General features: G+C 40.6%; 1 protein-coding gene across 2 annotated transcripts in view; it reads left to right on the forward strand.

Annotated features, from left to right (window-relative positions):
- TPD52 (tumor protein D52) overlaps nucleotides 1-16,339 on the forward strand; it is a 36,730-nt gene extending 20,391 nt beyond the window's left edge. Inside the window, exons 2-8 of one of the 2 annotated variants that reach the window (XM_009634473.2) lie at nucleotides 4,631-4,746; nucleotides 6,416-6,564; nucleotides 7,442-7,543; nucleotides 8,587-8,613; nucleotides 13,031-13,072; nucleotides 14,485-14,533; nucleotides 15,619-16,339. In XM_009634473.2, coding sequence (XP_009632768.1) covers nucleotides 4,631-4,746; nucleotides 6,416-6,564; nucleotides 7,442-7,543; nucleotides 8,587-8,613; nucleotides 13,031-13,072; nucleotides 14,485-14,533; nucleotides 15,619-15,735 — 602 coding nt within the window. In that variant the 3' untranslated portion in view covers nucleotides 15,736-16,339. The remainder of the gene's footprint in view (nucleotides 1-4,630; nucleotides 4,747-6,415; nucleotides 6,565-7,441; nucleotides 7,544-8,586; nucleotides 8,614-13,030; nucleotides 13,073-14,484; nucleotides 14,534-15,618) is intronic. The other variant, XM_035890098.1, reaches the window with a different exon arrangement.
- The last annotated feature ends 219 nt before the right edge of the window (nucleotides 16,340-16,558 follow it).

A 16,558-nucleotide genomic window follows, 5' to 3' on the forward strand; every position in this document is an offset into this window, starting at 1 on the left:
CTGGATAGTCTGACATATCCTCTTGCTGTAGTACTGAAAATATCACTGATTAACAAAACTGCTCTCTAAAACCTTTGCTCTGTTCCAGCTAGCACTTAAAATGTTGTAAATCTTATGCCTGCAGTTGCTAGCGGTGCTTGTGCCCTCCTGAGGAAGCGGCTGTTGCGTGCTGTGCTGCAGTGGCATCCGTCTAGTGCTTAACCCTGCTAGTTTCTAGCTTGGTAACAGAGCACCTGCAGCCATGCCTCCCAACATGTCCTAGTCTGGTTTTACTACCTCTCCTTTCCATTCTCTGCTGCCGGATGTGATCTTCCAGAGTAATTAAAAATAAAGAAAGCTTCTCCCTGTGTCAGGTGTGACAAAGCAAAGTTACAAAGGTGTTGACTTTTTTTTTTGGTGGGCTTGTTCTTTAAAAATCTTAAAGAAACCTGCATCCCTCGGGGAACCTCTGTATGAACTTAAACAACTCCCTCCATGAACTCACTGAGCTAGGGGCCTTTGGGGAACAGTGGTCAGCTTTCACTTCTGCAGTTACTGCATCTCCCACCTCTTTTAATGGGGGGGAGCAGTCATTTGCATCTGGTGGTGATGCATCACCAGAAGCACCAACCTTTGCAGGACTTCCCCCCCGCCCTTCATTTGCTTTGAATGAATATGTGATTAGTGTGTGGGAGAAGCCCAAGAGCTTTCTCCCTCGAGTTGAAGAAATACGTCTCACTTTGGCTTTTTTACTGAGATAAATGGGAAGTGCTTAAATTTGATCTTTCTTATATATTGCAAAATAAATACCTTCTGTAGCACTGTGCGTTACTCAAATGTTGGCGTGATCTTATAATCTTGTAACAGCTTGTTCTCTTGAACTCTAACGAGCACCTTTTTGCTTTAGCTTTGCCAACTCTATAGCGATATCCAAAATGCTCATTCTGAGTGTCCGACACAAAATATGTCCACCTAAAGATAAAGCTTTGTGAAGGCTAACCCTCCTGCACCCCAAATGCTGCTCATCTGAAATGACTGGTACTTCCTTAAACTGCTAATGGTTACTGCTAATCTCTGAATTCGGGCCAGGAAGAGGCAGGAACTTCTGGTCAAAACAGAGCATGAACTTGGGTTGAAACCAACCAAAGCAAACCCCAAACCAGAAAACCTGAGTGTAAATTGAATGACTGCAATGCTTTGCCTACCCAGGCAGAATAATAGGGACTTAAGTGCCATTTCCCTGAATGTCATCTGTGGAGTCCTCATCAACTGACTTGCTCATGTCTTTATTTGGTTCATTTAAGTAGATCTAATAAACTGCTGGGATAATATGTTAATCTTAGAAATACAGACAATGAAAAACTGACCTTAAAAATAGGTAAGTTTTGCCAATACTAGATAAGTTCCCAATTCTTTTTCCCCAACAGAATTTTTACTCTAAGAGATGTGAAATGCCTGGCTAAGCCTGGTTATAGCAAGCAGAGTATCAAACAACTGAATTTTAAGTCCTTTGCAACTCTAAAGAGGCAAGAGAACTGACGAAAGGTAACAAGTTGGAAGTCAGTAACAACAGTTCTGTTGGTGAACAGAGAAGACCACAAGTGAGAAATGCTCTCTTAATAACAGATTGAGCTGAAGTATTTCCATCTGTTGGCTGACTGCTATTTCCCTGGTTTCTTGCCCTGCACCCCACAAAAATATCTAAGAAAAGGTGCACGGCTCACCTTACAAAGCTTGCTTGAAGCCAGGATCTTGCTGTCTGTCAGCCCTAGTTTATGAGGTATATTTGGGTTGTAGCCATGCTGTTGTGGAGGTCTGTGGGTTGTTATCTGTGTAGACAACTGCTTCTTGGTCAGGCCTTCCCATTACACAGATGAACTCTGTGTCCTGCAAGTATTGAACTGAACTGAGGAATGGGAGCAAAGCCAGCAGAGAGGTGAACAGTAACAGGGAATGAAAGGGGAGGTACCAGAATAAAGACTGATGGGAAGGTGTTTGCAGATTTCAAATAGAGCTAAGGAGAAAGTAATAAATGGGAGGGGGGCAGAAGGCAAGGGGAGGAGAGGAAGGCATGGTTAGATGTACAGGGTGAGGTATGGAGGTCTCTGAGTAGCAGTGATTTCCTGTCTTCCTAAAATATCTGGAAATTGGAAGGGGAGGAGAGATCATTCCCTTGCTTCTTAGCATTGTGTCTTAAGTTCGATGTAGGCAATGAGCAAGCACAAACTCCCCTAAAACACTGTTTTTTCTAAAAAGAAGGTACATTCCCAAGGCAGAAGCTATTGCTGCGAGAGACAATCCAGCATGTTTTCCTACTGCTGGATTCGCTTGATCTATTTTTGGCAAGATAATCCAGATGGTGCTTCATAACCAGATTGAACAGGCTTTCAGCTGGATGTGCTAGTGCTCTCGGAGTCAGCGTGGTCTTTGGTACTTGCAAACTTTCTGAAATGGCTTCCGCAACGCCAAGCTCTGTAGTCCTTGAAGGGCCTGCAGATGGAGAACAAGGTCACGAGTCGGAGGCCAACATACTGGGGGCTGTAGAGTGTCAGGGGAAAATGCAGTTTAAGTTCAGTATAGGCATATGTAATTAATAGGATAAATAACAATTTGACAAAAAAGGTATGGTATTCTTAACCATTTGATGTTAAGAAAGGGAAATATGCCAATGTATAAAACAGAATATCTGATTATGAGACACGAGCCGTCATCCTTTTTTTTTTTTTTTTTTTTTTTTTGATGTTGTAATGCTGTGCTTTGGTTTGGGCATTAGACTCAAACTTTTTTTTCTGTCAGAAATAATATATTGGGAAACCTGTAGGAACTACATTATGTTTCTGTAGAAGACAGATGCAAATGTCTGGGAAAACATGGTATAGATTTCATAAAGAAATGCAGAATAGGGTTCTGGTTGCTTTCTGTATGCTTCATTCTCAGTGTACTCTATGGTAACTTATTATTTACAACTGTTCTGCCCATGTAGCAGTGTGCTTCTACAGGACAAGTGTTCTGGACACAAATACAGGCAGAAAATATATTGTTTTGGAAAGAATTTGTGGAATTGAGCTTTACCGGAGTTCAGTGACTTGATCAAGAACAAAGCCTCTTCTTTTCTTAGGCTTGACAGCTGCTAGGAGCATGTTTCATAGAATACCTACAATTAATTACAGACTCACAGAATCTTTTTTTCCCCTGATTTTTGAGTTGATTGTCATGTAGCTATTTGACATCCAGCCTCACAATGAAATCATAGTGCTGGTCTCATTGCATGTTAATGAGTTTTTGGATTTCCAGACCGAATAGTAGCATGGACTGCCATTGGAAGCTGCTGAAATGAGGATGGAATTTTATCTGGTTAATTACTATAGTGACTAGTAAGTAACTAAAGTAACTTCATATGTCCTCAACTTGTCTGAATTATATGTATACATACATACATACACACACTCACACTGTCTCCTTACAAACAATCCATCCTGGGTTTTTTCCTTCCTTTTTAAGATTTTAATTTCTTTTTTACTATCTATAAAGCTGAATAGAGAATTAGTTCTGGGAATCCACAGCCGTTCCAGCATGCAGTCTCTCTGCAAACTGGTCTCTCTGCAAATTAAAACAGGTTTCCTTAATTCTGGCAAACTATGTTTAAGTGTCAGCTACAAAGATTCAAAATGGGAAATCTCTTGCTGAAAAATCCGTTTGTTGCATTAAAAGTTTTTTAAAGTGATCTTACTGCAAGGACTAAGAATAAACGAATCTTTAAAGTGAGCGTATCATAGCAATACAAATAATATCGTTTTCCTTCCTTTCCCTGAAGCTGTGAAGGTGAAAGTTGAGGAAGACCATAGGGATGTTTGGGATTCATACAGAGGAGTTTGGCAGAATTTTGGTTTCTGGATTTGGAAGGGGAAGAGGCAGCAGTGTGAGTTCATGCACATCCTCATCAGTCCCTTCTCAGCACTCCACGGCTTTGTCTGAAGTGATGGCCTTTTGTTCCCAAGCTCCTTCTCTGGGCTTCTCATCTGTCTTAATGTCCAGGCGCAAAACAGCAGCTTGATTCTAGTTCCATGATATCTGTGACTTTCTCGTCGCAGTGGTCTCAGCTACTAGGGACAGAGAGGTTGAGCAGGGTATGGGGGAAGAGTTTGTACTTGCAGTGCAACCCTTTCCTCCACTGTTGCTGAGCTTGCTTGTTGCTGTGACAGCTCCCGGTGTGCTGAGGATGGGCATTTTTTTAATCTGTTCCAGAGAGCAGCAAGGGAGGGAGCCTGTGTGTTGGTCTTGAGCACCTCCGATGCTTCCAGAGTTTCTGTGCTGCATGTGTGAGAGAGCACAGAGAGTGCGTGGCCTCCTGGGACGTACCTTTCTGCACCTTGGTTTCTATCAGAGTGGCATTCGTGGTTCTCAACATCTTTCCAGTCTCCTATTATAGCAGCAGTTGCAATTATATTGAGCTTTCATACAGCCTCATAGAACAAACCAGCCAGTAGAATACCTCTGGTTTGCTGTACGCCGTAGTACTCGGGGAGCATGACTTTGGTGTCCTCTCATCAGTTTTCTTTGTGCACTGGCACAAAAGGGCTGTATACTAATGTTAGCTGCTATCTGGCAGACGCGTGACGATCTGACTTTTAATGTTTTAATTCACATCAAGGGCTGCTGAGAAGTGACTCTATACCTGAGGTTGGGGAGGATGCTGCAGCTACAGTTGGTATGGCAGAAACACTCTCGGAAGAAGAACAGGATGAGCTAAGAAAAGAGCTTGCTAAGGTAAATCTCTTGCAAGTAGCTCTTAAACCGGTTTTGAGAATGAAAATCTGGGATAATGCTGTCTTTGAACATACAGTTAATGCTTTGCATGTTTATTCTGTGTCTAAAGCCAGGTATGGCACTCCTGTGTATTGCGGGGAGGGAAAGGGAAGGTGTCAGGGAGAAAAGAACAGCCAGTTCTAGCTATGAGGAATTAAGCTGGAAGTGCTGAGTGTACAGGCCTTAAACCAAGATGCATAAATGCCTAAGCCTTTTTTTCCTCAAGTGAGAAGGGGGTAAATAAGCTGTCAAAGGGAACGTGGTTGAAAGCCATACCCAAGTATTGTCTCAACTGGTGTGGAGTAATTAAAGCTGTTGTTTTCACAAAGGATGCTTTGTAGTAATACCCATGTAGACACTGTTTTGCTAATGTCTAACCATGTAACTATTCTTGTCTGTAGTTCATATAGCAGAATTTTTTAAAAATGAGTTTAAGTAGCACTCTTCAAAGGACAGTCAAATATTTGAGCCCAATACATGCGTTTCAAAGTTGTCCAAGTCAAGCTTTATTGAGTAACCAGTCTTTTTTCTTTTGTAGCTCTATGTGACTTTAGGACCCTAATAAAAGACACTAACTTAAGCCAAAGGCTGGCAATCGAAGGTTAGCTCTGAAATAAGCACATTTAATGCAGTCTTGGTTTGGTAGTCCTGAGTAATTATTTCATGCTAAACCAATCAGCTGAAGATAGTGAGGGAAATCTGGTCCTGCTAGGGTACCTCACTCTGGACTTCAGACAGGTATCCAAAACAAAGGTGCATTGAAGATACTGGTATTTCCTCAAAGGAGCTTAAATGAGTGGGTAGCCTGATACTCTAAAGTACAGTGGTCCAGGCTGGGTGAAGGAAGTAGGGCTGGATGTATGCCTTCGCCTTTGTACGTGTGGTCTTAGTGCCTCTGTCACATCTATAAAGCCCACAGAATGGCATCGTAAAACTGTTTTGACATCTCTGATTGTGATCTGGTTGTGCTTCTGTGAGAGGCTTAAGTGACCATCTGTGTAAAGAAGAAAATATGTAAACAATATGTTTTTCTAGTTGCTGAACAGGTACTATAGTTTTATTGTGGTTTTGGTCGTGGTTTTTTTCTTGTTTAACTGCTCAGCCTGCCACCTTTTCCACTCCTGCTCGGGGTAGGCACTCCAGTGGCTGGACCCAGCCTGCAGCTGCTGGCTTAAGCCACAAAAGAACCTTTCTGTTCAAGCAAGGAGACAAAATGTGTGTATGAATCGGACACACTCTGAGCTTCCTGATACTCATTATATATTGGTATCTTTCCTGACGTGAAAGGAGAATACAGGCTTGGCAATTGTCCCAGGTTTGACTAATCTTCAAGCTTTATATAGGCTAATGTCTAAAGTGTAATGATTTCTAACTATACAGTGTTTTAGTTACCAACTTCCTTGTGCACATTCTGGTAACAGCTAGCTTGCAGGTAGATTACTTTCTCGCTAGCTCTTGTTGTAGACTATGTTGGATTTCCCTTTTAGTATTTAGAAACAAATGTGAGGCAATATTAAAAACGCATTAGCCCTCCTGTTACTGATAGCTAGTAGGTGTTTTACTAAACACGTAGTTAAATGGCTGGGTGTATCTCTTGTTAACTTATCTCTCATCCACTCTGCTGCCACAGGTAGAAGAGGAAATCCAGACGCTCTCACAAGTGCTAGCTGCCAAAGAGAAGCATCTAGCAGAAATCAAGAGAAAACTGGGAATTAACTCATTACAGGAACTAAGGCAGAACATTACCAAAAGCTGGCAAGATGTTACATCAACCACAGCGTATGTACCCGTTCATGATGACTGTCTCGGCTGTTGAGGTGAAAACTATGTAGTTCTTGTGCCATGTCTAAACCCTCTGTTCTTATGAAATGAGTGTAGATAACAAAAAGTCAAGTTGCACTAAAACTTACCTGGTTAAATCATCATAGATTTCTTTAAAGAAGGCCACAATTAGCCATATCATCTCATGCAAAATAAGAAATGTGGGCGATTCTAATACACTTGTTGTCTGGCAGATCTGAGATACTGTTACTGAGATACCAAGGTGTCCTAAGTCCAACAGAATACCCTTCTTTTCCAGCCTGAAAAATTGTTGTAAACTGAGTTCTTGCAGGAAGAGTGCAAAGTCACAGTTAATGTTCTTGCCAAACACAACTCTTAGCTTAAGGTCAAGAGTGAACTGCCTTCTGTAATTACTGACTCCACAGAATATACCTCAAACTTTTTATGGTGAAGTTTATTGACAAAACCATTTGGTACAAGATTTTAGATGCTTGGCACAAAAAAAAAAATAGACCTCTCTTCTTTTTTTGGTGTGTGTTCATGGTGTTGTTTTCTTGGGGGTTTTTAGTTTTGTTTTGTTTGGTGGTTTTTCTTGGCTTTTGGTTTGTTTTTTCAAGCCCTACAATAGCCAATAGCATCTGTTCTGGGGGTGGGGTAGTAGGCGCATGTTGGTGAACCTGATCTGAAGTCTGAGGTGGCAGAGATGCTGAAGTTGGGAGGGACTGCAGTGACTCAAAGTAATCTCTTAAGTAGTTTGCCCATTTGACCCCAAAGTTGAAGTATATCTCTGGGTTTGATATGAATTTACGTACACTGAAAGGTTCCTTATGTGTTCTATTAAAATAACTACAGACTTAATTTTGTTTAAACACAGATACAAGAAAACATCAGAAACCCTGTCTCAAGCTGGTCAGAAGGCTTCTGCTGCTTTTTCATCTGTTGGTTCAGTCATAACCAAGAAGTTTGAAGATGTCAGGTAGTTTTCTTTAGCTTTTCCCAAGTAGTTGCATTTTGCATTTAAGCAGGTGATCGCTGAAATAAATTCATGCTGTTAACCACTGAAATAAATTTATGCTGTTAACGTACCTAGCACTTCTAAAAGCTGATCCATCAAGAACCCTCAGCATCTGTTTTAGGAGAGCTGAGCGACTTGCTGCAAAATCTGCTTTTATGTCCTCACTGATGCAGAAGAGTTCTGTGGTTTGTATTCTGTATATGCAAGAGAAGCAACGTATGCTATCACCTCCACTGCTACTCTTATTTTTCTGGTAGGATTGCAGGTGGCAGCATCTCTGTCTGCCTTTGTGTGATGCACATAGCATTGTCATTTCTGTTCTCTGACTTTCTCAGCTTGTGGAATACTACATTTAAACAACTAATGTCTTTAACTGTTTATGGTTTGGTTGTTGGCTTTTTTATGTGGTTTTTTGTGTTGTGTGTTGATTCCTTTCAGGTGTGTGTTATTTCTTTGTAAGCTGTTCTACCTCATAGCAGTGGCTTGATTTTATTACCTTTTTAATAGATTATTGGCACTTTTCAATTCTTAAGTATTGGCATACAACATATTTTGACTTTGTGTCAAATGACACAGCCCTTCATGCAAATTAAGTAAGTTTGGTGGTCATTTTTAGCACTATTGTGAGCTGCATGCAAAACTCTTCCTGGATGCAATCCAGTCGTATGCTTAGCTTACAATTCTTTGTTTAATTATATAATTTTTAGTACTGGAACATATGCAACTATTCATCTTTGCTTGTAATTTGTTGTGAATAGTGGATCAGACTAATTTTTCAATTATTGGACAAGTAAAAATGCATACATTCTAACAGAATATTGCTGCCTTGGAAAGCAGCGTAATAAAATCAGCCCTCTGTTTTAAAGTGCTGCCATTAACCTCTTTCTTGCTTTTTGAAGTCTAGTGAGAAAACACTGTGAGGTGCAGTTACACAGTTACATATTTTTCTTCAGATTTATCAGAACTTCCTTTCTCTCTTTAATGCTTACTCTGGCATTGTGCAGACTACAGGCATTTTCACATTCCTTTAGGTAAGGTGGGCGCAAGAATTGTTTCTGAAACTAAGCATGTAGTCAGACTGTCTCCATTAAAATCTTTAAATAAGTTTTGTCTGTAAAAGGTAATTTCTTTTTTCCTCCAGTGTTAGTTAATGTAAAACTGCAGCTCTTTTAATGTTAGGGAAGAAGTTTCTTCATGTTCACCTGGTAACTATTCCAGAACATGAAATCTTGGGAATATGTATTAATCAATTAATCTCTCTTCCGTGTAAGAAAGGAATCTGTTCAAATAATTCTTCAAGGTTTTTTTGTAAGGAGAATATGGTTTTGAGGTCAATGGCATGCAGAATTCCTCCTTCTCTTTGTCTGTAGTGTTTGTGCCTTGACAGAGTAGAAATCTTCCCTTTTTTTGTGTCTATTACAATGCCTGTTTAGTATTGTGACTCTAATCAAATCACTAGAGTCTAAATGTAAAATAGTTTATGCATTCTCTGTTCATAGTTTGTCCAGTGAAACAGTCCTTATCTTTGAGTTGATTATTTCAGCAGCTCCAGACACTGAGTATTTTAGTTACCTTGTCTGCATTGCCCTTTTACCTGCCTAGTCTAAGCAAATATTCAGTGTTAAGTTTTCAGTAAAAATTCCTGTGTAGCAACTTCTGTTCATTGCCTCTCATACTGTCTATGCATGCCTCTGAGTCTGGCTTCATCCTTTTCTGTACTCTCCCACTAAGTAGCTAAAGTCTGAAGTAGGCTCTCTAACAATGTAGGGATCTGGCTCTTGGAATACTAACTAGGAGCTACAGCCCCAGGGGCAGTGCCTGGGGAGGAGATGGGCAGCAGCACAGGACACTATCAGAACTCAGAGTCTGGAGTGAGCTCAGTTTGCTGAAGAGCCTGTCTGAAATACCCCCCCTTCAGCATCAATAAAGCAAAGGGGGCAGATGCAGAGCTCTGTTACTCACTTAGCAGGGTTCACCTTTCTTCCTTAAGGCTATGGCCTTCCCTTACTGGTATTAGACTGTTGCAGTAACAAGGACAAGCACAGACTCATAGCTCTCTTCTGGCTTCAGGAATTTAGTACCTCAACAGAAGAACGTCCTAATTACTTCAGTTAGTGGCTAGGTGGGTGTTGAGTACTCTCTATCAGAAACTGGGCCACTGGGAGGGAATGTAACAGGGCCAGAGGAGTCCACACTGTTGAAGTTTTTCTCGGGGAAAATCACAGCAATGGAAATTCAAAGTATGGTTATAAATTCAGGAGCAGCTGGGCTTAAAAAAAAAAAAAAGTGGGAAGAACTAGTGCTGTTCAAGATCTTAGTTGCACTTAAACAGAAGATTAAAAACCTTTTGAGTTTTTTGCTTTTGTGAGGACCAAATTCCTCTGGGATTCAACCACTGAATTCAGGTACCAGGGTTATGTGAGACTACTCAAGTGGTGTCTATTTTTAACACTGCACAAGTCTGAACTTTAGAAAGTTTTAGATGGCCATATTGTTTCCTGGAAATGAGAATTGATGGGCCTGATACTTGAAAAAATACTGAATATGCAGGTGCATTTTTATTCTTAAACTCTGAAGCCACAAACTTCTGTGGCTTCTTCATTGTGGCTTTGCTTTTCTAGTACTGTTTTAGCCTGGCGACTTCTCAGCTGTAATGGCATGATTTGTTCTGTGTGGGACTATTTCCACATGTTCTGTGCAGCAAACGTCACATGCAGGTCTTCATTCTTGCACTGCAAAGTGATTTTGGAGGGAGTTGCGAAAGGGAGTAAGGCAGCTGGTGGAGCTGTGAACTTGGCAAGTACTGCAATAGAGAGGAAGAGGGAGGACTGTAGTGCAAAGTCAGTGTGTTAGTGCTTCCTTTTTGTGTTTGTTTCCTGTGCTTTTTGTCATGCTGAAAATAAACTCTGTTCCTCCTCAGGTTCCTCTTAATACCTTTATTCTCCTTTATAAGAACTTCTTGAACTTTTGACGAGCTAGCCATCCTTGTGTAAGCAACATCAGTATCATGTGCAGAACAGTGGGAGTACCGAGATGTAGCTCTGGGCAAACTTCCTGAGCAATCATGACTTTGCACTTAGCTCCTCTAGCACTGCATCCATATTACGGAGCAGAAGTCCTTATCTTTGCCCCGTTCTGAGATTGCAGAATAACTTCCTTCACTTGCTTTGGAAAAATGATATCATCGTGGACTTAGAGATCATCGTTTATCAGCGTATCAGCTGGAAACCCAGCTATTAACAGAAGTAAATAACTAGTGCTTATGCACTCTTAAGCCCATGTTTTCCAGACAGGGACTCTGGCACACCTCCTTGTGCATTTTCAAAATGTGAGGCAATGTATGTAGTGGCTATAAAAATAATCATGTAAAGGATAAGAAAGCCTTTAATGCAATATAAAAGATATAGAAGGCTGGAGAGTGACTTACTGTGCCTTTTTTTGATTTATATTTTCTTTTAAAGCTGGGGTTTGCTTGTGGGCATTGTAAAAGGGACTTACCTTCTTCAAACTGCTCAGCTTGATGGCCTAGTTGAGCGAGTGGTTTGATGTGGCATTCTGTCATTTGTGAAAAGAAATACAAGTTCTCTTCTTTGTAAAGCTTTTCAAGGCTTAATTGTGCTTCTTTGCTCTACTTGAAGAACAGGCATTTTGATGTTAAGAAAAGATCAGCTGCACTTATCTGATCCAGTTCTCTTCCAAACCAGATCTTTCTGTGACAAAACTATATACTATCTTATGGTGACATTTTACAAAATGGCTACTGAGTATACGTAAGTGTATTGTACAACAGCAAGTAAATCCTTCATGAGCATATGAATAGTTATTCCATTAAATGACCTCTACGAGATTAAACTAAATTTCCCGAGACACCTGTTAAAATATCTGCAATACACCATGGGTTGTTGCTTTTCAGTGTGAGCAGGTCTACAGATTGTAAATATATATGGCAAAAAGAAGGTAACTTTAATCCTCTTTAGCCTTAAACTTCATGCAGGGAGGCACTTCTTATAGTGTGAGGGAAAGTGGCTGAGCACAGCTGGAGAAGGAGAACTAGTTAGTGTCAGCTTAGTTCTGTGCTAAAACTCGGCATGTAGCAAGACGAGAACTTCTACTAATCCACATCACAGAGCGAGGAATATAAATTAGGCTCCAGAAGACAATCAGCTTCTGTGTGCTCTGGAAAAGCTTGAGGAAGCCAAACCATCTGTGAAGATGAAACACAGCAGAAATGAGGTTGGGAAAAGGGATGAAACATGGCCACGCATTACTGACATGTGTCAGGACAGCATCTGGCCTTTGCATGTCTGGTTCCCAGTATGCTGTACCTACAAAACAACCTTCCATTGTGCATCTGCCTTAAGGGATCCCAACCTTAAGGGAACTTTTTACTTGTGTAGTTTTTTTCTATCACTGTATTCTACTGGTGAGCCTCCTGAAAGAATCTCTTAAAACTCGTTCACATGGAACCTTTTTCCTTCTGTGAATGTATCTTCCATTGTGCTGAAATACTAACTGGAGTTTTGGAGATACATCAAATGTGAGAGATCCCTTCCCCCCTGCAATTGCCTGGAAGGTATTCTCTTGAAAGATGACATAAAGCCGACTCAAAATTTGACATTTGAAATAACATAGTTATAAAAAACTGTGATATCAGTTTTTCTAACTTACTATTAGGGTATTTGGTATGGTATATGGTATTTGGCAAGAAATATTTAACATATAAGACTACATTGTATCAGGAGTAAACAGTGATTTTTCTGGAATATGGAATTAAATTAGATTCCAGATGATCCTGAAGTTATTTGGGAGCTCCTTAATCTATATCCAGTCACCTTCTAGGAGTTAGGTGCATGTTGCCACTAAACAAACAGTAACTGTATAGCAGCACTGGCAGGTTACAGAAGTCCTCCATGAATTTCAGAACAGGGTTGAGACTAAGACTTTCTTCCTGCCCCCAGCATAAACAGTAAATCTATATTGTTGAGTAGATAATTTGTATTGATGAGTATGGAAATCTTACACTGAACTGAAACGGAAGCCTTCTGAATGTAGGAGTAATTATTTCAGTTGGAAGGTCAGTTGATAAGACTCCTTGAGTGTTCACTTTCCTCTTGATATTGTCAAAATTGCAAATGCAGCATGTCTCTGCTTGAGAAACTTAATGAGTAGACAGACTGACGCAGCTAAGCAGAATACATACTAACAAGCATGGCACTTGAATCTTTCTAAGAAGGAAAAAAGTTGTTGCAGCTTTTGCTCTGTCGTGTGTGTGCATGGCTAAGCAATTTCAAAAAGCAAACCTAAGCCGTTACTATACAAGCCTGTGTAAGACTGTTTGGCTGTTTACCAAAGATTGTATCCAGAAGTCTGCTCTCTAAGCCAATTTCTTCTCAGTCTGTCACTTAAAACTAACTTCTTGCTTTCTTTTTTCTTAATGCTGGCATTTAGTATACGGTCCATACAACACTCAATTAGCATGCCTATTATGAGGTAATGTATGCATAATCCAGCTGTTGGATTTATTTATTTTTATGTGCGGAATCAAGTCAAATTGAACTTAAGTCAACTAACATAGATTTAAAACAAAACTAGAAAACCCACCCAACTTTGTAATGGATTTCCTGTATGCATACGGGGTAAAATGAGTTGTGTTCTGCTTAATGGCGGTGGTTATCGCACATCTGGAATGTGACAAAGTGCATTTTCCTGCTGTTTGGAGAACTATAACAACTTTTCCCTGCCTGTTAGAAATGTAATGCTACTAAATGATTATAAGTTTTAGAACAATGAAAGTGACTAAAAAATACTGCGGTTTCACACAAAGTCTCTTATTGACTTGGAGTGCTTGCCTTTCCTCTCCCCTTGCTTGGCACTGCGTCCCTCCATCTCCTGAGAGAGTCTGGTTTGGTGTGTATATATGTGTCATTGTGAACTTTGCCAAACAAAAGAGTGCTGCTAAGTGTGGGTGATCTACACCCAGCAAAGGAGGAAGCTCTTTCGGGGGGAAAACCCCCCCCCAAAAAAAAACCAAACCAAAAAAACCCAACAACAACCAAAAAAACCCCAAAACCCCTCCCGTCTTTCATCTTCATATAATAATTATTTTTGAGTCTGCTATGAATCCTTAGTCCTGGTCCACTGAAGGCAAGCATTTTCCATCCTGCATAAAAGCAGAAAAAGTGTACAAGCTATTGCACATATTTGCAAATGGCAGTGACAGCTAGTTGGAGCATTAAGCCACTTTTCTGATCCTAATAAATAACACACTGGCCCTCAGCACTGAAAATCCCAAGCTGTCCTGCTCTTCATATGCAGAACTTATCATTTGTAATCACAGCTGTCCCCAGCACTTAAAAGGCGAGGGGGAGTCCCCCTTAAATTCAACACGTTAGCAGAAAATGCCACCGTGAACCATGTTTTGTTAATTGAACACAAAGCTTATTAAACTCGTTTTCCTACAGCAAGTGAAAAAACTCTGATGACAAAGCTTTCTTCAGCAATAATGCACTAGGCTAACCATAAGTGATGACTAGGCTTTTCTGAACAGATCTTTTTAAGCCAGAAACTGTTTGAAATCACTGGGAATAACAAGCTAAACCTAAAATACTTGCTAGTTCTCCCTTCCACGTTGTGATGAAAGATCCTATCGCTGAGCCAGGCCATGCTTAGTTGCCAAAGATACAAATGAGCTGCAACTTCAGTGTGTTTGAATTTTAGTTTTGTAGTACTTGGCAAGATGCAGATCTAAGCTATTCTTAGGCTACCCTTAAAACGAGGAAAGAACCCCAAACAAACAAAACTCATGTTGATATTGGAAAAAGCAACTGTCTGCTTGTTTTCTGATATTTGTAGGCTAACCAGATACGTTTTTAATTCTATGGTTCCTTTTTTTATTTTCCTAGAAATTCTCCTACTTTCAAATCCTTTGAGGAAAAAGTTGAAAACTTAAAGGTAAGCATTACTAAAACTCCTTGGTGACTGTGGAGCTCTGGATGTGGAGAAAAGACCAAGTGGACTCTGGGTAGCCTGTTCTTTAGTTATTGGTAAACTGCTGAAGGTGCTTAGATGACATCTTTTTAAGCACCGTGGAAATGGTTTCTCTGCCTAATGATTTGAGAATAAAAAATGGCCTTCCTGCACCTCTTACAGGAGGATGCCTTTAACTAGAATGACTAGCAGCTAGCATAACATACCTGGCATTGTGTATCCAAAATGCTCTAGGTTTTTATTTCCATGCCTTCCTAAGGACTAGTATCTTACACAGCAGTACAGCTTGGGATGTTTCTCTTATTTCTGGCATAAAATATGTAAGGTCTCTGTACGTTAATTTCAGATTTAGTCACAAAAGCCCCAAGTGCGAGAAACAACCATTACTAGCTTCTCCAGGTAAAAAAATCACTTTAAAGATAACTAGTACTTGTAACTGGAACCAGATTTGACTGTTCTCATGGGCACACAGGATTGGATGAGAAGTATGCAAGCAATAGCATGGGCAATGAGGCATTCCCTTGGAAATTAACTGGCATTAACACTCCCGCCATCCCACAAGGGTATATATTGTAGAGGGAAGTGAAAAGGCAAACGCATTACTTGGAGAAAGTAAAATAGTTGCTGTGCTCCACTGACAATCTCCAGATCAGCTGCTGAGACTGAAAAGTGTTCAAGGTTCTTCCCTGAGCAATGCAGAAGCGAGTTTTAACTCTGAATCTTTCAAAGCCTAAACTGCTTGAAAGGCTGCATACCTGTGTCCATTTTTAACTGAGGGTGTGTCAACCTTCAGACACCCTGGAATCAAGGCTGCTTCATGCTTTGTGTATTGCAAGGTCAAAGGGAGGCGGCTACGTGCTGCTACTGCTGGTAGTTCTCTGCATGATACTTAAAAGAGTATTGTGGAAGTAGCTCAGTCCTGGAAAAGCTGCTCTGCTGAAGAGAGGTATTAAACTTTTTCATGCAGAGGTGCTGGGTTTTATCCAGTTAACCATGTTTGGTGTGCCAAATAACTGCAGTTTTCAGCTGAGGCTCTGTCTGTGTTCTAGTCGAAAGTTGGAGGAAGCAAACCTGCCGGGGGAGACTTTGGAGAAGTTCTCAACTCTGCTGCCAATGCCAGTGCCACAGAAACGATCGCAGAACAGACACAGGAGGAGACCCACTGAGATTCCTGCCTCTGTCCTGCTACCCACTGCCAGATGCTGCAAGCAAAAACTAAGCACACTTGTAACATTCTTTGCGCTCTTTCCAACAGATGCGCTTTTATATAGCACGTAGTTATTTTACCAGATTAACTGATACCTGGCTTGTTCATGGGTCCCAAAATATTTTTGAAACTAAAATACATTGTTTGGCGTTTTGCGGGGGAAGGGGAATTTTTATGCCTTTCAAGCATTTAAAGGACTTATCTGTAATTTGGAGGCAACCTTTAAAATATAGCAATGAAAAAAACCCCTCTTTTGGGAAGTTAATTATACTGTACATATACTGTGGATACATAATTTCTTCTGAACCTGTAACTACTGCTCAACTTAATGATTATGAATCTACTGCTGCTGCCAAACTGAAGCTTGTTAACTTTACTCCCTTGCGCTTATTTCAGTTAAGTGTTGCCTGCGTGGGACAGCAGACTAGGAGGATTACTCCCAGCTAAAGGAAGGGCTTCTGCTTCAACAGGCTTTAAACAAGTTATTCGTAGCAGGATTACACATGGGTAGGAGCGTGTACTGTCTTACGAGCGCGTTCCTGGTGCAACAGAAGCGGATAGGGTAATACATAACATCGAAAACTTCCTGGTTTGTCTGTGGATTATCCATCTAGGAAACTTCTGACCATTGCAAATGGAAGCAAGATGCCTAGTAGTGCTGGTTTGGTTCAGCTACAGTAACGTTTTCAGTCTTGTTTTTTGTGCGTGATGTTAATGTGGTAAGATACACTCTTCTGAACTTCTGATCAGTCGTGCATAGAGTCATCTTAATTCACACGTGG

Source organism: Egretta garzetta, unplaced genomic scaffold, assembly GCF_000687185.1.
Source record: "Egretta garzetta isolate BGI_Z169 unplaced genomic scaffold, ASM68718v1 scaffold251, whole genome shotgun sequence".
NCBI classification, from domain to species: domain Eukaryota; kingdom Metazoa; phylum Chordata; class Aves; order Pelecaniformes; family Ardeidae; genus Egretta; species Egretta garzetta.